Here is a 23,520-nt window from a genome sequence, read left to right as displayed (position 1 = left end):
TGTCAGTGAACAATGTCAATGATTCTCGTGTGACATTGAGTGAACAGCCAACAGAAATTAAAACATCTGTTTACAGGTCTTGGGGAGTAGCCTACTATTGCATATGTGGAAAAAGTTGTATAAAGAGGGAACTGCACAAATTTTGATGCGCAAGTGATGCGTCGGTCGGTGCTGAAGACTAGAAGTTTGAAAATAACAAAAAGTCTGGGAATGTGGAGTTAGAGAGAAGAAAACTTACCAGACCTCGGTAGCCTATGGGGTGCGAAAGGTAGCCTCGTCCCTGATTGAGGATAGCGGCTACATTAGCCTCTACTAGCATATCACGCCTGAACGCGTCTCTACACCCCATATTTGTTCCCGCCTTACTGTGCTGTGATTGGCTAGCTCGTTACTTCGACGCATCCTTGTGATTGGATGCCAGCTCCAATTTTCGTGAAGTCCCGCGAGCAACACCAATAACACTTCTGACATTGACGATAATGTAATAATAATACAAATATAAATATATTTTAAATCCTTATATCTACAGAGTGGATACTGCTCAATTGAACCCTATGCAGTGTAACCCCCTGTTCATATAACATTTGCTTCTCAGCAAATCATAACAACTTTATTCACTTAACATATTATACTCAATCTTGAACATATTATACTCAACTGTATAAGATAACAAAATAGGCAAACTTATTTGAAATTAAAACATTCCAGTTAAAATAACTTGTTATTTTATCTAGGGAAAAGGCTATGCTTATTATCTTAACATATGCTGCCCCTCAGAAGTACAGTGTCGGTGTGATAAACTTCAGATCTTTCCTATTTCGTAATAAAGACCAACTAGAAAACGAATGCAATAAGTCACAGGCATGGGAGCACCTAGGATCTCTATCATTCAGGGCACAGCACAGCACAGTAGGACGGGACTTGATGCAAAAAATAACGCCACCTGAATCCCCGCACTGTGAGTAATGTAGGTGCCAGGCCAGAGTATCTTTGGCCAGGCTTTGACAAAAGAATGAGTGGACTAAAAACATATGTCTGGTTTTCCTGCATCAATTTCTATCCTTTTTTACTATTGTTCATCGTGAACCCGACAATGTTATAGGTGTGCATACAATATGTACTGTACGTTTCAACAATAATTTAGTAAGTCTCTGAGCCATGTTGGTGTGCCAAGGAACAGTAGATGGACTACCACTCAACTTGAGGTTATTAAATATCCCCACTAAATGTCTCTGCTGTGTCAATGTTGTCTTATTTAGAGTTAAATCTGGTGATCCAATTTCAGCCTTCTTAATGACTGCCTCGCCGTTATATTCAGTATAGAGCATGATACATCTCATTATCAAAAGCAGTGTGACTATAAGGAAAATGTGAATGTGGTCATCAGATAGACACGGTCTGCAGATCGGTTGAACTAACGCTATTTAACCACAAGGTGGCGGTATTACACAATCTATAAAGATGTTTCTGGTCAACGTGACAACTTCCAAACCATCGTTTTTAAATAAAGTCAAAGATGTTCATAAAACTTCTGAGCAAACTTGTAATCAGTCCATAACTGAATCTGGACAACAAATCAGTTGTTTTACTTGTATCTAACAGAAATATAATAACAATTTTGCATCAAATGTTGTATACCTGAAGCATTACATAACTTTGGATCGTATTCAAGGTAAAGAGGAAAGACTTTTTGATTGTGTGAGCAAAGAAAAACACTCAAATCTTTCCAAAACTTGGAAATTTTATTTACAGTTCAAGTCAGTCACATGCAACATTTTCTTAAAATGAATAAACATGAAATTAGCAAAAACACAAAAAGAAAAAAAAATGCATATTATTTTCTCCAAAATAGCAATATACAAAAATAGAGCTTACAAATACTGTACAGCAATTGTCTCCAAAAATATTCTGCTGCAGAATTCTTAGTTTTACAATGTCTGTGAGAGTCCACAAACATAATCAGTGTTAACAAAAAGGTGGGGTGGGTGGGTTGTTTGGACAAAGGGGGGAGTTATTTGTGAGTTGGAAGGGCACTATGAGAGCTACAGAGGAATAAATAACACACAATACAAACAAGAAGAAAGTTCACTTCAGGGAGGCAGTGATAGATTAAAAATCCTAAATAGTCTGGTCGCTAAAACCAACCCTGGAAATATAATGAAACCCCTCATCTATAGAGGATGTGTGTACCACATTTTTCTATTTTTTTTAAATAAAATAGTAGAGTTTTGACATATTTGACACACTGTCTGCCATCAAACTTCGTGCCCTGAAGGGACAATAACATAAATGGCTTTTTGATGCCATCATTCAGGCGCTCTCTACTCATAAATGTTTGATGCGAAACGGTGTTCCTGACTGTAGTATTTCATCTGATTTTGTCTTGTCTATTTATAATGGCGTTAACTCAGAAGCAGCACTGACATCAATGGTGATTTCAGTGGTGGGAAGCCATTTATTACTATATTCATGACTGGCTCGGTTTCCATTCTTTTTTTTTGTTTTGGCCATAATCTGAGAAAGACTCTCACCTATCTCCTTTCCTTTCAAAATGTAGAACCTTCTTTCATATTTGCTGGGACTTTGATTCATAACAGTTAATTTTGGGTTGGCACTTCAGTGGGATTAGGACGGCACACAGGGAGGAAACGGGGAAGTTCAGGTGGAAAGGCTAAAAGTGTTTACAATCAAACACAACACTTAGGATGGCCAAATGGCAGGAAGTGTTCAGCTGCCATTTAGTTTATATGAAGGAACGTTTTTTGTGCACCTTCTGTATAAATACACCACTACTGATACTAGTGTCTACATACATTTAACAGTGGTGATATCAGTGGCAACTTGACTATGCAAAATAGCATGCTTTCACATTAAATCGCCTCATATTCTTTGCTTTCATCTCGTGAACCTTACATTCCAAGACAACGCCATTAGCAGGAAGAAAGCTTTAAGACTTGTGTTATTAGCACTGAGCTACAAAATATGTCGTCTTTCAGCGACAGTGGCAGAAATACTCGCCGATGTATAGTTTACATAGTGACGTTTTGGGGATAATGGTATGAGGGAGAATGTCCTCTAAACCAAAGACTGAGAAGCAAAAAGGTACCAAATACTGTACATCACACAACATACTAAAGAGACGCTCTTATGCTGCTTATTTTCTTCAACATAAAGCCACAACCTCTTCACTGAAAGGCCAGGCAATAAAAATGACAATTAATAATATACTGTAGAGTGAAGAGGTTGTAATATTGTGATATTGCCAATTAACACAGCCTTGTTTTTGTTTTGTTTTGTAATTGTGGCAGTTTTTGTTCAAATAAGGCTAATGTGGGCAATATGTTTCTTTGAATTTGAGTTGCTTTAACAGGTTAATAGTTTCTCATCAGTGGTGGCATAGTGCTGCATTACTGTCAGAGGATTGGACCTTGTTAAGGGCATGGAACAACCGACTAATATGCTACACACAGGAGAGAGAAATCCTGCTTTTGCTCTCATCTAACAGTTGACATTTTCACCTTGCTGCATGCTCTGACCCAACCACAGAGGTCATCACTGTAGGGTGTGGGCAGACATTCAACAGAGATGAAACATTCAAACCACAGAGGTCGGAGTAACAATGCTTTCCTGCCATAGAAGGTGAAATGTATTGTCACTTTTTAAAACCATTCATGTGTTTGGAACCTGCGCAACTCTGTCCATGACAGTGTTTGGTGTTAGAGAATACAGTCTAATTGGGAATTTTGTGTTGTTAAAGGTACAATCAACATATTATTTTGTTATTTTTAAGTATATTCACAAAGATATCAGAATTCAAAATATATATAAGCCTGTTCGGTTGTTTATTTTCCCTCAGTAATGTTTTTAAACATAAAAGAACATGTAAACAAGCCTTTTACAGCACCAGAACACATTGCAAAATTTGATTTAAATGTTGTCTAATGTATTTCATTATGTCAGTCCTGATAACAGGTTCCATTTTTTGGTTTTATTTTTTTAAAGTGGGACTACCTTTGTTTGTTTTGGATCACGGATTATGTCTTTAAAGATATATATATATATATATATATATATATATATATATATATAATAAACATATCATAGGTAAAAGACAATCTCCAACTTATCTTAGGTCGATCACTCTGAAGCACAGCTTTTTTTTTGCCACCATTTTAGATCAGCACATTTACCCACAACACATTCATCAAATGCAGCTAAAAAGGGACAAGGGCAAAAAAATGACCACAAAAGCCGGCAGGGCTTACAGTATGTGTGGCACTGCATGTGTGTATGTGTAGCACAAAACAAAAAGCACCCTGTACCGTACAGAAAGAGGGAGAGAGGCGAAAGCACCAGAATACTGCGGCTAAAAAGCACTACCCTGTACGTATGTGTGTGTGTGTGTATGAATGAAAATGCTGCTTCATTACAACCTGCTGACCACTGACTCTGGCAGTTCGAGCCCCTCCCCGTGTGTGCACGTGTGTGTGTGTTTTACAAAGCAGTGTGTCTCTTGACCAAAAGATATGCTGATGATATGCTGAGGGCAGTAATTCTGATGCAGGTGTCAAATCCACTAACTCATTCACTCTATGCAGCTGTACCAAGAAATTATATTTAATTAAAAAATAAATACAGATCATCTATTGGGGAAGAAGCAAAAATAACTGCAACTGTGTATGCAGCACATTTTAAGTAGGAGCTGAACAGCACAAGCCTGCTTCATCCTGGTCTCTTTCAACATTGAATTATAAATAATTTTCGAGCAAGATATGTGATGCTAGTTTAAGATAAATCAACATGGCTGTTCAACCTTTGTTGTTTTGTTTTGTCAAGTTTCTTGATCTTAATCTGAAGCAAGACACTGTAACATTCACACAGCTTAGCTTCAATAAAATGAACTGATGCAGCAGCAGAGCAAAATAAAACTGGAACATTTACGTTACATTTTGTTTAATATTGCCTCATTACTGGTGTTTGTTCTGTAAAACAGCTCTATGGATAAAGCACCAGGTTATACACACAAATACTGGTTTAGATAATAGTACACAGTAGTTGAATTAGTTACTTTGAAACTCTGATTTTCTGTTGGAGAGGCCCTGAAATGTTTTTCTGATAAAGAAAAATCATGAGTAATGCCTGGGGGGACAGTATATATACCTGCGCTTGCCTAACAGCACTCGTATATAGAGGATGTTATCCGGTAAATTCCTCCAATGAAAATATAATTTCTTCACTTTATCAGCTTCCTGTATTGACAGAATAATGAGGATTAATAACAACAGTCACATTGTAATTAAGGACAGACAGGTGATGACAAATTCTATAGGCTTAGTGTGAAAAATTATGGGTTTCAACACATTCAAACCTTTCACATTTAGTCAGACATAAAGTCTCGAGGTTGCTTTGAGCTTAATGTCTTATGTGTGTGTGTGTGTGTGTGTGTGCAATTAGAATACAAAGCATTGTCCAAATTTCCTGACATCTACCAACATAGGCATTGTTGTCCCTTTGAGATATTGTTTAAAAATCAAAGTTTACTAATGAAAAATAAAAACCCATGTGGCTTTGTACTGTACATAGAAATAATAGTTAATGATAAAATATAAAACATGACCTTGCTACTATGATCACAAGCAATTAAGGTTTGACTTCTTGTAAAGTGCTTGTTAAAAAAATCTTTTTTAGTGTATTGTAGTTCTTGGCTTTTGTGTTTTTTTCTCCTGGTCTTTAGCTGGTGTCCCCAGAAAAGTGCTTTGGTTGTGAAAAAGTTATCGACCAAGTCTTGGCTTCTACATCAACTCTTCTTCATTGTCCGCGAAAAGAAAAACATGAACACAGTTGATTATCAGTCAGAACTGATATAAGGAAATCCTTTTGTGAACCAATGAAAGGATAAGAGAGGTGCAGATTCACAGTTTTTGTGAGTATCTGCGCATTAACTCCAGTATCTCCGGTCTGTCCACAGACTCATACCTGTAAAGGTGAAAGTATGACTGATGGGATGTGTGACTGTGTGTTTCTGTAGTGTACTGTAGGAGAGGCTACGAGTCCGCTACACCAGGTTCTCGATCCCGGGCAGAGGCTGCTGTATGGGCGCAGGGGGATCCATGCTGCTAGCCTGCTGGGCGAGCTGCAAGACGGGCATGTTGCACAGCGGGCACACTTTCCTCACCTCCAACCACTTAATGAGACACCTGGAAGAAAGACAAAGCAGCGGGCACACGATTAAGGCAAAGAAAGACAGAGATAAGGGGTACAGGAAATGTAAACTTGGGTTAGCTTGACTCTTAAAGCTTATTCAAAGTCACTATTCTAGCCTCTATATAAGGACACAGACTACACTGATTAATGTGTCAACACTTCAACACAAGAGTTTAGACTGAAACATCATATCTTGCCATAATATAATGTATAATATAGTGTTATGTGTTATTTTTGGATGAATTTAGCTTATCATAAACATATTGTGTTGGCACATATGTCAATCGATAAGTAACAAGAAATTGCAGTAAAGAAATGGCAAACATATGTCTGCGATAAGTTAGAAACGATGCAGCCATTACATATTGGGTCCACCAGAGTACAAATGGACAGCAGAAAAGGGTTTTTATGCTGTAGAAGTGGTTTGATTTCCTTTGGATGTTTAGATTTTTATTTTTGTTCTGCAATGAAAACATGTTATTATAGGAATCCATTGTAAATGCCAAGAATCCAAGCTGACCACAGCTTCCATTCTCTGTGAAGAAGCAAACTATAAACTTTTACAGCCACCGTTCAATTCTACGGGAGTGTGTCATAATCAAAGATTAGACTTTGTGTGAATAGTCAGTGGTATATAAGCTCCTATGTAGCCCTCAGTGGCTCAGGGGCACTTCAATGGCCCAGCTTCTTGCCCACAGGAGTACTGAATCATGGGATTAGGAGGAGGCAGCTATTTAGGGTCAGTATGTGGTGGCCATGCACATACCGCAGCTAAATATGCTTAACTCATACATGTTTTCATTTGAACAAGTGTGACAATCACATTCTACAACCACACTAATTAAGTGTATGAGGTCACATTAGGTGATGTAATAAATCATCATCATTGTGAGATTGCTCTGCTCTCCAGCTGTGGTGCCAGCACTGTCAATCACTGACACAGAGAGAGGGGCTGTGTAGTTTTAATAAATTCTCTAGTACTCCATATTACAGTTGCACCCAACAGTTCACTAATCTAGGGGTGACTTTAATACAGCCAAAATGCAGGTTTGGTTCAAACTTTAACAACGTGAGGATTTGCTGCTTTAGTCTGTTTTATTTCATTAATTGAATATCTTTGGGTTTTGGACTGTTGACCAGAAAAAAAAGCAATCTGAAGACGTCACCTTGGCCCCTGGGATATTTTCATGGGTATGTATCACTATTGTATAGATTAAATGAATATAACTGTTAGTTACAGCCCTATTCTATGTTGTGGTTGTGTGTGAGTACAAGTTAAGAAGTGTGAGGTTCATAAAACCAAAACTGTAATGTAGCTGTCGATGGAAGTTCAAAAAATTTAATGAAACTGACACTTGCCAGGTTGCCAGAAGTAACTTGTGTAGTAACTTACAAAAGTGTGTGTGACATGAGCATTAAATGTACATGGCAAACATCATATATTATTCATGAATGTAATGTTTTTACCTTACCTACCTAAGATTGCATGCTCTTCACCACTGAATGTTTTTGGTAACGGTCTGCTTGGAATGCTTGTTTTCTCTGTAAAACAGCATGGCTTTACTTGCACACACACTAAAAGGAGTGTGTATACAGTGGATTCAGTGAGTGGTGACCACTCTTGCTGCAACTGGGGGGAAAAAACTAGGCCAAGGGAGTTGTCGTGCTGACATAAACAACTCAGTTGAAATGGTCAGGGCACGGGGGGAGGTGTGGGATAAAGTTGGCTCAAGCGATCCATCATGTCCTGTTTAGTTTCTCACTTCATACATACTTGGCTTTAGTTTCATGTACAAAAATATATAACTATGAACTTTTTGTCAAGTCACAAACATGTACTCCATCCATGCAATGACTTTACAATAACTTCCCTTTAGAATCAGAAAATTTTGACTCTTTGTTTTTTCAATATTTTTTTAACATCTACTCACTGTGGGTTAAAATGCCTAAGAGCAGGTAAAGATGCATGAAAATGTACTACTTTGTTAAGGAAATCTGTACTGATCCATGTGTCCTTGACTCTGTGTATGTGTGTGTGTGTGTGTGTGTCCATAAATGTCAACAAAAGTTTATACTTACTTCCTATGAAAGGCATGTTTGCATGGACAAATCCCCAGCTCGTCTTTCTGTTTGAACTCCTCCAAGCACACGGCACATATCTGAAAGGGAGAGGGGGAGTTAGAGATCTTTTCTGAGGAAGGTAATTGCAACAATTTGTTGGTTGTTCTCTGGTGTTTGGTTCTTTTAGTCTTAATCTGAGCTTTGCGTTGGTGGTTTGGAAACAAACTATCCAAACAACCAAGGTCAAGAACTCATGGAAAAAGACAACTGTGGCCAACATCTGCAAAAAATTTGACAGTAACAGCAGAGCAGTAACTGACCAATTATGTTCTGTTATATAACTGTGACTTAACTCACACTGGGGACTTGTTCAGTTTGTGGCCAGAGGCTACCTTTAGTGGCAATGTTTTTTTTTCTTTCAACAAAAACTGATGATGATGGATGATGGAAATGAAGAACCAACTTTTTGTCAGCTTTAGGTAGGTTTTTTCAGCTACAGGTAAGCCCAGACACCCTGCAAAGGAAACTCATTTCCTTGTATTTACAGTTCCATTGTTTACCAGTCACAATCCAGAGCTACAGATCATAGGTGAGGGCTGGCATAAATCGACTGGTAAATCAAAACACCAAGTTTGTCTGGTACTGACTCACATCACTAGAGACGCTGCACTTCATCTACCTTCGTCACTCTCACGCTCCGTCTTTCCTTCACTTTCCAAAAGACAGGCTCCATAACTAATAAACATTTGCCAGGGCACTCACCTTTCTTTGCCTGCTGCCTGACAATTCAGGAGACCCTTATGCCTATCCTTGCAGTGGCAAACCCACAAGCCTCCCAGTGCTCTAGCTCAAGTACAGTGTATGAATACCTAATGGCCACAAGCCACACCAAGTGCTATATGAATACAGTAGCTACTGTACGTCTTGGGTCATTCAAGGTGGTACCAAATATTTACATAGCTGTTGCCATCAAGACAAACTGATTCTGTTCAAAACTGTCAAACTCTGTAGTATTTGTTCACTGGGGTTTCTCTTGCATAAAGAATTAAAGTTGATCTCTTTATTCAAACTGCATGTTGTCTTTACCAAACCCATGTCAACAATACCAAAATATATCAAGAGTGTTCTGTTAAAGGCATCACTGCCAACTGTAACTGCAATGGTGGAATCACTCCATGGTGGTGCTAGTTGAAAAGACAAGGTTGATAACTGTCAAGTCTGACAGAGTACCTGACAACTGCTGAATAAGTGATAATGGAGGATGGGTGACCAGTGGTGACTCCTAATGTAACCCTGCAACTGTTACTCTCTTAGCCATACAGATTCTCTCTTTTTTAGCCATCCTTATGGGGGGGTAGGAGGACAAGGAAGGATAAAAAGAACAGCACGGGGGCTCTTAGCTTTCTCCCCTGAGGATTTTTCGACACACAACAATCCTCTGTTAAGATGTCTGCTTTGCTCTCTTTATTTGTGAATAGATCAATGTTTTTTGTTCTTTTCAGTGGCTTGTCTGTGGTGTCACACTCACAGTTGGCATCTGGCACCCTTCATCAACTTTTGACAGAACCTCGTTCTCCCCATTATGTGAATTAATCCTGTAAGCTTTAGTTACAAATTCCATGCAAAACACATGGACTTCATTTTGTGGAAAAACATTACCAGATCATGGATTTGATCAGAGTAAAAACATTAACCTATGCCTGTCAAGAAATGTTGTTAGCCTATGTAATATGAAATGTTGAGTTGCTCAAAGTCTATAGAAGACTATAAAAATTTCAGGGAGAGAACAATAAAAATTACTCAAAAGCAACTTTATTAAATTCCATTGTCATGCCAGGAAATTACAAATCAAAATGTATGCCAGGGCTTTGTAACAAACTTGGTTTAAAGAAGAACAGTCTTTTATGTTTAATATAGAATATTATGTCAAAAGTTTAGGTTATGTCCTGAGATTCTCTTGGTTCTGCTAGAAACAAACTAATGTACTGCACAAAATAATAAGCATAAAATATGTGGTAGAAATAAGTTACAAAATATTGTACAATTTAAAACAAGCTTGATAAGAAAGCCAAGCACCAGAGCAAGCTAAAAATAAGAGTGAAAAGAAAAGAAGAAAAGGCTCAGAATGATCATCAAAAGCAATTTGTGGCCAGAATAGACACTAGTTAACCAAAAGTGGGTATTCAACCAACAGTCCCTCTCTCCCTGGATCTCGAGTGATGAGGACATGTTGCCCGTGTTTTCTTTTCTTTATCATTTTCACCTCCTTTCTTAGTACTTTCTGTTGTGTAAATAACAGATAAATTAATACCAAGCGCTTCTAATTTTCTTTCTCCATTAGTCTGCTTCCATTTTTGTCTTTCCATACACTTTGTAAACATTTGTGCTTAAGGAAAATGTATGAAACTCAGGCTTGCAGGTCAGGTAAAGCTTATTAAAAATTTGGACTGGCATACATATGAATCAGCAATAACTTTACATTCTGATCACTAATTTGCAATCGCCATAAAAAACATTCAATCCCAGTGGTACCACACACAATGCTCTACACAAGAAATAACATTAGTTCTGTGATGTTGAACAATGGACAAAATAAACAAATTATTCAATGGCATACTGGATGTCTTCCTGGACTTTTACACAATGAAAAACCTGCAATAAACTCTTCACAAAGCATCAATCAGAAAATAAATATTTAAAGTAGGCACTAATGTCAATATCCAGCATAGAGATATGGGTGACAGCCATTTCCTAACTTTACTATGACATAAATATTAACAGGCCTTCATTCTAATCTAATACCAAAAACACTTTAAACAGTGAACCAGTTACATTATCAAAATGAAAACAGAAATGGTTACACTGAACTTTATAATGCCAGATATGATTACTTTAAGATAAAGGTATAAAATATGAAATCATTATCTCTAGTCCATATGGATAGAAAAATAAAACAACAGGATACAATCCTACCCATTATTCTTGTGAAACCTAACCTAAAATTTGATAGGTATTCTAAAATTATAACAAAGCAAATCATGGAGCATGTCATAGAAGATTTGAGGCTCATCAGAGAACAATATCCCAAGGCCCCTGCAGGAGACTGCACTCCTAGATGCCATCATCCTTTCACAATATATACTGGATACACAAGGCCAGGGTAAATAGTTGCACTATAGTTTATACTGTGGTAAATATATTATCATTATGAGCAATCTTTTAAATCATTCCATCTCTTTTCCTTTTCTTTAGAATTTTGTTAAATGATTTCTGCTGCATTAGCTTTATAAACCTTTCCTTGTAGATACACAAGTGGAACCGTAATAGATATTGACATTTTTAAATGTAATTATTTACTGTGTTGTGTAGTCGAAGCCTTAGTTGTTAGTTTTCTTTTCTAATGTAATCACTTCATTACTGAGCATTTCTACTTCAACATCACCACATCTTGATTATTTTCTGAGCTTGCTGATTTGAAACAAAGCCCACTGCTAAACTTGCACTTTTTAAGCTTTCCTTCATTCACTCTCTACTATAGAAGTTAGTCCCAGTAGCTGATTACAAAATGATTTGCTGTTGAAACTGATTACACACAGATTATGAGTGCAAATTGAATGAAAGGCACACCACAATCTCACCATAAAAACAATATGTTTTACTGGGTTAGAGGGCTGGGGGAGGTTGTTCCAAAGTACATGCCAACTGTTAACACACATGTATGTATATTTGTGTATAACTGCAATTGTAAAAGAAAATACAAAAAAAATAAAAGATCAGTGGCATACAGCAACGTTACTTTCACACCATATTGTATGACATGAAGTCTTTACATTAAGGTATTTTTTTACACACAAACATATGGGACAGTTAAATGGAGATAGGGGTCAAAGGCATAATACAAAAAGGATAACTGGTCAGGTTACACATCAAACTGACGTGAACATGACTTGACCAGAAAACTGATCCCATATTAGCACTCCTATTCTAGATATTCCATTAAAATGCTGCAATTTAATTCATGCAGCTCAGTCTATACTCGTGTGTCTACAGGGTGATCCTTTGGCGTGGGAGCCTTTAAAACTGGATTATCCACCCAGGCTAGTGTGTGTGTATGTATTATTGTCCCTAAACAAATACAGCCTGGTTATTCTGTCACAGTCTTCACTCACATGACACCTTCTGATGCTTTCTTTCAGTTTCTAAATATAAAATAATAAAAGCCTGAGGCCTGATGAAACAGTGGGAAATTCCAACACCGATGACAAGAAACTGTGTTTAGCCCCATGAAAAAGCACACATGAAGATGCTATTGTTAACATTTCATTTGCACAACAGTGTTAAAGGGATAGTGTTCCTGGCTGGAGACTACCAGGCTGCTTTACACACTGACTGCTTCTTGTAATTTTCCAACCAAGCTGAGCAGACATGCAGCTTTACATAATAATGGTAGCTTTCACATGACAGTGTGTCAAGGTAGACATACTGAATGTTAAATAACAAACAGTGTTTATGTCATTACTTTTGCCAAACTAGACAAAACCCAGAAAACTCTCAAAAACAGAAGCACAGACATATATTCTCAAAAACCCAGAGGTGTATACTACAACTGTGCAAATAGCCCAAACATTACCATGTGTCCTGATATGTGCAGAAATATGCTATATGCATGCTCCTGATACACATTACCTAACAGGAGTTTGTACCATTTGGAACCTTTTATTGTCCATCTCGAAGCTGAGGACGTTTATGTTCATAATGATAGCATGAATTGCCCCTTCAGTATATCATGGGTTTCCATGTAACTGTACAACCAAGAGGATGGAAGTACAAAAAGGATGACCACGTAAACGGAAGACATTGTGGCTGAAGCATTGTTAAAAATAAGTAGCACTATACTGGTTAGTCCAAATAAGCTGATATAACAGTACAGTGTGTACTTGTCAGGTTACATTACAGAATATTCTGCCCACTAGACAGTCCTAGTTGTTTAGGAGAACATGGTATTAAAGTATCATCAACTGATAATAACTGAACAAAGAAGATGAGTGCTTACCTCATGCAAATTTAGCTCTTTGACTTTTTCCTTCTGAATGACCTGAGAGGGATAATAAGAGATAAGGAAAGATTAGTCACTGTTTCACTAACACTGTAATACGGTAACAGAAACCAGTTCCTCTTGAAATACAATGAGAGACTTAACAGCTAATAATGAGTGTGAGATGAAAAATCAACCAGTCCGACTGAATAAGGAACACAGAGATAAGATGGACTATAATATAGTTGCTGGTTTACAGTAAATGCATGTACACAAATGTGTGTGTGGGTTTGTGTGCGTGTCTGTTGTATGTGTGTCTACTATATGAGCTTGGTAGTCTTAAATAACCCACAGAGAAGCTGCACACCTTAATGCTTTTAGCTGGCAGGTAGTAAGATATGTAGGGAGACAAATTACAGAGTTAATGGTCGCCATAGCATCTACTATGCTAGTGTGTGTGTGTGTGTGTGTGTGTGTGTGTGTGTGTGTGTGTTGTGTTTTGACATGTTTGGGGTGTTTTTGCATGCTGGTATTACATAATTTAAAAAGGACATGAGAATCATGTTTATGCCCTCCATGACTCCCTCATACTAGCTTTGCAGGCTATACTTTGCTGACACCCTCAGCCCCAGCTAACTGTGAACCTGATTTTTCTGGCAGAGCCACTTGCTTCCCTTCAGCTTGAGTGCAATTCAGAATTTTTGGGAGTACACTTGTGCTCGCCAAAAACCTGAAAATATTTTGAAATGGACTAAATCCATTGAGCAGCATAACCCTCAAAATACCTGCAGCTGCCAGAGGAGTTAGGAGAAATGAATTCATGCACCAGCTGAACTTACATTTAGGGATCAGATCTTCATGAATTTCTCTGCACAAGTACACATACTCCAACACTTCATTTCTGCTTGACAATCCTGTATGATTTCTGAACTGCAGTGTGTGTGTGTGTGTGTGTGTGTGTGTGTGTGTGTGTGTGTGTGTTGGAGTGCTTACTTGTTTGTATGCATATAGCTCTTTGTGTGCCTGATGCCGTAACCTGGGGAGACGTAAAGACAAAACATCTTTTTTATTAGTAGGTGACCTTCTCCAACTGACTACATTAAACAGAAACAAAGTATTCATACATCCTGGAAAAAGAGAGAAAAATGACAAACATGGAGGTAATTTCCTTATTAAATACTTGCCTTCTAACACCAATCTATTCTAGTGTATCATTGTGGTACCGAATGGTTGTTAGAATTAAAAAACAATTCTCAATCCATACAGAATATAATAATAATTTGGTATACATACCGGTTCTAGACTTTACAAATGATATATCTCAAAAAGAGACAAAGGCAGAGCAGTGCAGAGATGATTCTGCCTCAGGCATATGTCAGGTAGAACAATCATGAGACTACTGACTGAATAAATATTAATTGGATAAACAAATTACAGAAAGGAGTGGAAATGTAACAATAAAAATAAGTGTAAACGTAATTCCTGAACTCTGTTAAATATTTGTTTTGCTTAGTAATGCAATAGTAAGCCAAGTTACTTATTAACAGAAGGCCTTAGGCCTTGGTTTCTTGTCAAAACAAACACTGGACTTAAAGTAAAATATCAACTCACAATTTCACCTAAAATACATTGGATCAGACATTAAAAGCATTACTGTAGGCTGTTGAGGCACTCTAAAAATGCTTGCAAAACTCCAGGTAAAAAGGAAGAGTACCCACAGATACAACCAATGTTTTAGGTTTATATCAAACTCCTGGCATAACTCTTAATAAACATTGCTCTTGTAAATGAGCAAAAACAAAACAACTCAGTGAACAAGGAGGGAACAGAAAGAGCACTGGATGAGAAGATAATCTAGGTACTGAGAATGAGAATAAAATATGTAGAAAAAAGGGAAGAAAACAAGAGCAAGAGAGATAGGAGAAATTCATAGGTTTGTAAGATTTACCTCCATTACAAGTAACCTTAACCTCTCGCAGCAGAGTGAGAGGGATCTGTAAAACAAGCAGCACAGTCTAGGAGAGAAACTGACATTTTGAAAGAGGTCAGCAGGAAAAGGTGCAGAGACTCCCAAGGGTAGGGGACAACTGGTCATGGGTGAGGGGGACGTGGGTGACTGATGGGGGTTGCTCAATGGCCCTTACGTACAATGTCAAAGTGGGCAAGGAGAATAACCGGCTGACAAATGAAAAACAGATTTCTACAGGTTCTTCTCAGAGCTATCATTAGCATAATTTGACTGCAGTCAATGGGCAACTCAAAATGTAAAACATGTGTGTCAGCCATCATTTTAGTCAGGAATGTCCAAATGGTTTAGTCCCTTCGCTGAACATTCATGAGCACTAAATAAACGTTGCACATCCATAAAACTTACGGCCATGCTCATGAATTCAGCATTCGTGGCCTCCTGTCCCTTACTCTCACAAACACCCTATGCTCAAGAAATACGTTTTGTGTGTGGACTGAAGACTCACTGACAGAGGTGGTTGAGTATTTCTCTGAGAGTCTATCTTGTGTCAAACTATGTGTGAAAGTTTGTCTGTTGGAATAATGACCTGTCACAAGTCAACTCTAATGTGAATTCCTTAGTCCCTTCATTCACCTGTTAATGTAAACAAGAGCAATTATGCTTACTGCACAAAAACATATAGGATACCCCCTTTATATTGGCCTTTGAGGTTTAACTAAGCAGTGGCCATTACAAATTTGTAAAAGAAGAATTTGTATATTCATCATGCATGATGCTACATATAACTGAATTCATTTTGGGCCAGTCCTTTGGGAGACTGCATCTTTAGGCGCCTTTTATGGAGCAAAATCGCTCTTTTTGCCTTTAGTGACTAAACCTGGCAATCTTGACTTTCAGTATTGAATCATGGTACTGCATCAAAGTTATAAAGTCTCTTTACAGCTAGATGAGGAATTGTAGGAACACAATTGATGTCAACCTACTTACCGTTTGCCCTGCAAGATAGGATATGACAGGGTGGCGAGGGGTGAATTTTGTTGGGAACTGCTGCTTCTCACTGTCTTAGATAAAAAATGTTGGACATTATTTCTGTTCAGTTTGTCGCTGCCAGGAGAAAACCCCTGCAGCAACAGTAGCCAGGACAATTTGTTTAGACGAGTGAAGAGGGTCAAGGGAATGACGAGTAACCACCTCCACTTTTCCTTTAAGGGAAATAATTACTGGATTACACTCAAGTCTAAATGCTTAAAAAGGAGCTTTAACAAGCTGAATACAAACAGGAGATTTTAACATCTAAATGCAAATTTAATGAAGAGCCAAAAGTAAATGTAATTAACGTAGGAATATGGTGAGGACATTAAGGAGATTAAGTGGCTCTTGGGGGAAAAAAAGGGTTCTAACTAGTTTCTTTGACGCCAAGTGCCATGATCATAATAATGTAGACAAGCGGCTTTGGATCTCAGCATAATATTACTGTTTTCCCTATAAATTCAGATTATAAAGTCACCAATTGTAGTATGATAGCTACCTTCTCCAAACTGTGCTGTTGAAACATTTTGCCCTTCTGTGAAATAACTATTAGCACGACAAATACAAACATTTCTGAAAGAAAGAAAAAAAAAAAGATTTCCTATTAATTCAGACTCAACTAAAAGCCATTGTGCCAAGTGCCATACAGATTGTTGGATAGAAACTACATCATTATTACATATTTAATTTAAATATTTTGCATAGATTTCCAGAACATAACAAATTCAGGTTGCAGACATGTTTAACACTGACCTTCACGGCAGTGTTTCCACTTTTGAACAAATAATTCATGAGCTAAAGTGACCTGAAATGTACAAGGATGTGTTATGAGAACAATTGCATAATGGCAGTCTTAGAGAATCAGCATTCAGTTCTCATTATAATTTTCAATTGTCACATAAGTACTGGTACTGAAGGTTTGCTAGTCAAAAGAGTTACACTATGTCAGGCTGCACCTTTTCTGAACATAGCTATGTGAATGTGAATTGTAAATTCACATGTAAATTTAAAATCTGTTTAAAAAGTTGAGTGTGCAGGAATGGAAAGGAGGAATTTGCTTTTTAATTTGAATGTGTACATGAATTTTTAGGACAAGCTATCTGTAATGCACCAGATCCCTCCAAAGAAACTGTAGCCATTGTCCAATGCTGTAATAATTTGTGGAGGTATCAATGTGTGCAGCTGACTTTTTGGTTTCTGCAAGCCTGAAAACGTATTTCTTTAAAGACATAAATTCATATTTGTGATTTCCATCCTGGCTTTTTGGAAAGTGGCTACGCATGAGCAGGATAATACAGTCGACGTGGTTCATTATAATCTTTTCCAGATTAATGATTTGTTGCACCCGGTAAATAGACGGTGTTGCCTAGCCAAAGAGACCCCTGTATGACACTTATTGCCACAAACTCACACAGCAAACCAACATCAAACACAATAAAAATTCTAAGCAAAGCCAAATCCAAAGCTAAAGGGTGCATGGATCTTACCTTATTAAATAGCAGCAGAAGAGGAGGCTGAGAATGAAGACAAAGATGGCTGTCCCAAACACCACAATGTAGATATTGAGGGGAAGGTTCTGGAACCCTATATTTGGCATCCTGAAACTGTAGTGCGGGAAATCGGAGCTCATGGATATTCTGGATGGAGAGAGACAAATGACATACAACACGTGAGTATTACCACACATTTCCAACAAACTGTTTTGTTTTTACCTGTGGACAGAAAAAAACTTGGACCAATAATGATGCAGCATGACACAAAGGAAAACTGGAACTGAACTTTAATATCCCTTTCAAAATTGTTTTACTTTCAATATTAAAAAGGAACAGGGTTTCAGGGTTTGGTTTCATTTTCAATTTAGTTTTACTGTAACTGTTGATGTTAGATCAGCCTGTACAGTGTTTTCACATCTTCAACTGCAGGCGGCAACATTTTTTAAAAAATGTTTTGGATGCCAGATCTCTGTTGGCATTATTCAGAAAACACAATTTGCTTACTTTTGCTGCTTTTTGGGGGTTACATACTAAACCATGACTTATTTTTTCACATTGTTGTGGACTTTAATATCTAATAAAGATCAATGGGCATTAGTAATAGTAGGCACAGGAAAACAGACAATTTCCTAGAGTGGCATTTGAGGAAGAACGACATCATGCTAAGTGAGTCACTCCAGGTCGTGTGTGTGTGTGTGTCTGTGTGTGAGTGTGCCCCCAAATATGCAACAGAAGACTTTTTTAAATGACAGCATATTGTGCTAATACAGAAATATTATCTGGATCTGAACTGATAATCCTTTCCAAAAGAAATGACATTCCTGTTTATCCTGTACTCACAGTGCCTCTAGAGTCTAAATCATTTGAATTATTCAAAAATGCTCATAAAATCTATTTGGAATATATTTGAGGGGAGGCTTAGTTCCCTCCTGCCGTGGCAGCTGGTGCACCTATTCTGATATTGGTTAATTGTTTCAGAACAGGTAAAAGAGTGCTTTGGTCCACAGAAACACACAGACACTAAAAACATTGGAGTAATTCAATAGAACGCCACAGTAGGTTATGGAGAAATAACTACTTCACCCCTTTACCCCCTCCTGCCACTAACTAATGAGCCAATGGCCATTCCTGCACAGCTGATTTACGACTCAGAGCAAAACCCTCCTGTTCTAGGGTTTGTTTAAATTGGTCAGATGTCCAAACCTCAAGATCTACACTGAAAGCCAACAGCAGGGCTATGGCACAATAAGTAATAAAAGGCAACTCAAAAACATACTGTGACATTATAGGATATATTCAATTAGGGATGGAATGATATACAATTTTATCGCGGCTCGAGATAAAAAACACTCAAGATAAGTTGATCGTGGTAAATTTCCATTATCGGGATAATTGTGAATATCCTCACAAGTTACTTGAAAAGCCCAATGCCAACGGCAGTTGGGCTTAAAAGAGCCTTTTAAATAGAGCGGAATAGAGAGGAATCATCATATAAGATATAGCAGACTCACACAATGTTGCTATTTTTTAATTATTTATTTTCCTTTATTTATGCAGGGGGGCCTTATGATTTATGATAACTGTATTTAAGATTGTTTGATTGTTTGTTTTTCACTAAAAAGATGTGTGTCCTACCTGTGATGCAATAAAAATATGTGTGAAATTTTCATATCGTCCCATGCCTACATTCAATTCTCATTTATGTCCTATATCAGAATCAGAATCTGCTTTATTGGCCAGGTATGTATACACATACAAGGATTTTGACTCCGTTATATGGGTAACAGACAGCTAGAGCTTTGTTCCTACAGTATTCTACCGCACTCTTTATTTTCCATAAACAAGGTGAGAGGCCATCCGGCGAGAAAGGGTTCTTCATTTTGTTTTTATTATTTAAAATACACTTTTAAAATACATACTGGTACACTGCTAACACAGCCTTTTTTTGTTATAAAACGTGCGAAAAAACAATGTTTATAAAGGCTATATATTAACATTTATTTGCTCACATTGTGTGAGAATACCTAAAAAAATTCCCTCTGAAAAGCTGATTCATAACAGCCAGGGAACACCAACAAGGATCTACTGGTCAAGTGCTCTTACTCAATATACCAAAGGGACATGACCAGACATGTCTATGCCCACCCGGAGAAGAGGAGGAGGAGAGGACAGGAATAACTTTTGCTCTTTTTGAAACCCTGTCTTGTGCCTCTCCACTCTAATACTCCTGTGGATAGTGGAAAGTTTTGTAGGTTTTGCTAAGGCCATTAACAATCTTTTCCTGCTTATCTTTACACCATATGTGTATCACAGAGACCCAAAAACTTGCTCTCTATTAAATAACTAAGGTGTCTCAGTATGGGGAATACTCTCTCAGCATTATCAGAAACCTCTATATAATATATATAACATTACTCCAGCAGTCATGATGGACACCTCAATGTGGAGCCACTCGACAGTGTTCTTGGTAAGACGCCTGGCTCATGATATCAGAGAATAGGGTTGACAGGATTAGTAACTTGAAGTTCTCTTTCCAACATATGTTTCAAAGTCTCACTATGACTTTGAAACATTGTGCAAATTGAGCACACTGTGCTTGCACTGAAAGTAAATATCACTGGCATGTTTTGCTGAGGCGAGGGCCCAACAACCTTGTCTCAAAAGATAGCACCATCATGTCCATGGGGTTCAAATGGTGGCTAGGAGAATGCGCCCAGCTCTTAAGATAAATCTTTTGATGGGACAAACAGCTTAGACACGGGATGGAGCAAGTGAGGGTACTAAACCCACAAGCTAATAGGACTACCATGAAAACTTTATCCAACAGCTCCAATGAGTAGAGAGAATTGAAATACCTGTGATTTTAGACAACACTTGTTTAACACCCACTCCTTGCCCTCAAGACAGACAGAGTCTAAACAATGGCACTGAAATTATAGAGAAGCTCAAATGTAATCATATTAAATGCTCATAAGCTGAGGCATTCTGGATGAAGATGAAATATCTCCCCTCAGGCCCGGGAAACTAGGTCTAGGTGCAGTTGTGGTTGGGAATAGTGCGATGAGCTAAGGCTGAATGATTCATCATTTCATGATGAACAACAGCATGAGCCATTACAGCTGTTGATTTCGCCAGCTAACTATATAACTGTCGCAGGCAATTTAATCAGCTGTAGATAAATCATGCAACAACGTCATCTTGATAGTCCTTCTTCGCCCAATTTCAAGGCTCCGTGTCAAACTCGAGCACTGCTTCTCTCTCTGTCCCTAACACAGCCCAGACAACCTCTCCTTGCTTATCTAAACACACATACATGCTGCAGAGCTACATGCCTTTCACACAAACTAACAAGCACCTCTGGAGATACATGAAACCAACACTGACATTCCATTCTTCACAGTAGGTAATTAAGTAACCTTATGGACTATGGACATTTGTCAATTCATATATTTTGAATAACAATTCCATATAAGTCATAAGGTGATCAAATAAAGCGAATACTAAATAGTTTAAGCTCCAATGAAATGAAAAAATAACTTATTACTAGCCAACTACTTGGTAGCATACTCCTTCATTTACTTTAACGCTGACTTTTCTGCGGCTAGTTTAAAAAAAGGACTGGGGTCAACTGGTGGTGAACATACACATACCCAAGCGGCGCCTTCATGCTGAAGAGCAGAATAGTCTGTATAGATCTATAACAGAGGCCCTTGAGAAGTGACATGACTTGTTCTTGAGAGCCTTGTCAGTGGGTTGCCTCCTGTTGACTTGTTTGGATCATAGCCCTTCTTTGCCCCGTTCATAAAGGCTCCATGCCAACTCAAGCCCTGCTTGACTCTCTAACTCCTTTTGGTGTCTCTGTCTAAACAGCCACAACAACCTCCCCCTGCTTATCTGAACACACGAAACGTGCTGCGGAGCAATATACTTCCCACACGCACAAACAAATACCTCTGGGTATTTGAGACAAGTTTTGAGACAAACACGCCGTCAATCCATCCTACATAGTAGATAATTAAGTAACAACAGAGGTCTCTAAGGAAAGGACTTGTCTTTTCTATGATTTTGAATAGTTATTTGATAACCCACAGTTTCGCAAACTTACAAAATACTGTTCAAAGCATACTATGAGGTTTTAAGTCCAAAGGAATGCCCTTTTAAACTTTTTGCCAATATCTGATTATTTCCATGGTCATTTCAGCTTTCAGCTGCAGCTCCTGTGACCACAAGATTAGCAACTGCTAATTCCTAGGTGAAGCTAAAAACATTGAGATGTCTACATTTTTAGCACTTTTTTGTTAGAAAATCAGTTTTAAACATATACTGTATAAAATTTGGACGTAGTCTCCATGACGTCACCCATAGGTTTCCGAAGAGCCAGTGTGAAATTCAGTGTGGTGGCTACAGCAGAAGCCATCTTGGCAATGCCTGAATCCGCCGGCTCCCGGATAGTCCAAAAATGGGGAAAGATCATAGATATAAAAGTATAAAACATGGATGTAGTGTCCGTGATGTCACCCATAGATTTCTGAGGAGCCGTTGTGAAGGTCAAAGTGGGTGGCTCCGGACATCGCCATCTTGACAGTGCCCTACTCCAGCTACCAGGCTGTAAACATGTTTATTTCTGCTGTAAAGTTAGGCATTTTAACATGGTGGTCTATGGGGATTGACTAGCTTTTGGCGCCAGCCTCAAGTGGCCATTCGAGGGAACTGCAGTTTTTGGCACTTCTGCATTGGCTTAATTTTTTCAACCCCAGAGATCGCCGAGCTGTGGCTCCACCAGAGCTGAAATGCCCCTCTAATGAATTGCCAGCTTAGGCTGCATTGAGTTTTCTCCGGCATGCTTCCGATGGTGGTAGACATTATTGATAGTGAAGGCAACATCAAGGAATGTGAAGAAAGGCTCAGTTATCTTGTCCTTTTCAGTAACACCAGACATATTTTGTAATCTTGCAAAGCCATTTCTGCTGCAATCCTTCTTGCAACGAAAGAATGCACACACCAATACTGACAATCATTTTTCATGGATACAGTTTAAATTTCAAAAGCTAGACAATGGTAGCCTGGTTCCAGACTTCAGCTTACATTTTCAATGTGTTCAGTGATTCAAATAGGTCTGGCGTTGTGCTTATTGATGGTTGTTTTCCCTGATTGGAGAAACCATTGACAATCAGTTTTTTGTAGGTGGGATTAAAAATGGGAATAGCTAGCTGGCTACCAAGCTACTTTGGTATTTTAATTTGTCATGTGCTTGTGGTTCATGCTTGTTCTTATCTACAGATATTTTTCATTTCTATAAATACTCTGTTGATGTTTTTTCTTCATTACATCTCACCTACGATTATGATACATATATCATTCACTCTTTGGGGGCATCTCGACAGATGATTCAAATCATTTATGTTGAGGGGGCAGCCCTAAAAAATAGCCACAAAAATAGCGAAAAGTGTGAATGTGATCAACACAGCTTTGCAGGTTGTTTACAGTCAACATGAAGAAAAAAAACAACTCTAAAATCTGCATAATTCTTAGACAGTGGCAGATATGTCACTGCTATATGCTACTGATTGGTTGGGGAAAAAAAACAACCAAATGAACATGAGGCTGTATGAATGACGTGAAATTAAATGGTGATTATTAGGCTAAATCAAAGCAATCCTTTCCATCAATGAATGACAGAACTGAAAGGTCCTGCTTCAAGTAAGTCTTCTGCTTTTAGGCTGTCCCTG

At 38.1% G+C, this 23,520-nt stretch overlaps 1 protein-coding gene across 3 annotated transcripts in view; it reads right to left on the bottom strand.

Annotated features, from left to right (window-relative positions):
• Positions 1-1,720: 1,720 nt before the first annotated feature.
• rnf24 (ring finger protein 24) overlaps positions 1,721-23,520 on the bottom strand; it is a 30,394-nt gene continuing 8,594 nt past the window's right edge. For 2 of the 3 annotated variants that reach the window (XM_044189131.1, XM_044189130.1), the window contains exons 2-6: positions 17,786-17,935; positions 14,294-14,336; positions 13,319-13,360; positions 8,284-8,363; positions 1,721-6,197 (exon numbers count right to left, since the gene is read on the bottom strand). In XM_044189131.1, the coding sequence (XP_044045066.1) occupies positions 6,056-6,197; positions 8,284-8,363; positions 13,319-13,360; positions 14,294-14,336; positions 17,786-17,928 (450 nt within the window). In that variant the 5' untranslated portion in view covers positions 17,929-17,935 and the 3' untranslated portion in view covers positions 1,721-6,055. Of the gene's footprint in view, positions 6,198-8,283; positions 8,364-13,318; positions 13,361-14,293; positions 14,337-17,785; positions 17,936-21,441; positions 21,584-23,520 lie in introns of those variants that run through there. The other variant, XM_044189129.1, reaches the window with a different exon arrangement.

This window comes from Siniperca chuatsi, linkage group LG3, assembly GCF_020085105.1.
Source record: "Siniperca chuatsi isolate FFG_IHB_CAS linkage group LG3, ASM2008510v1, whole genome shotgun sequence".
Lineage (NCBI taxonomy): Eukaryota > Metazoa > Chordata > Actinopteri > Centrarchiformes > Sinipercidae > Siniperca > Siniperca chuatsi.
This window is presented reverse-complemented; position numbering and strand designations above follow the sequence as displayed.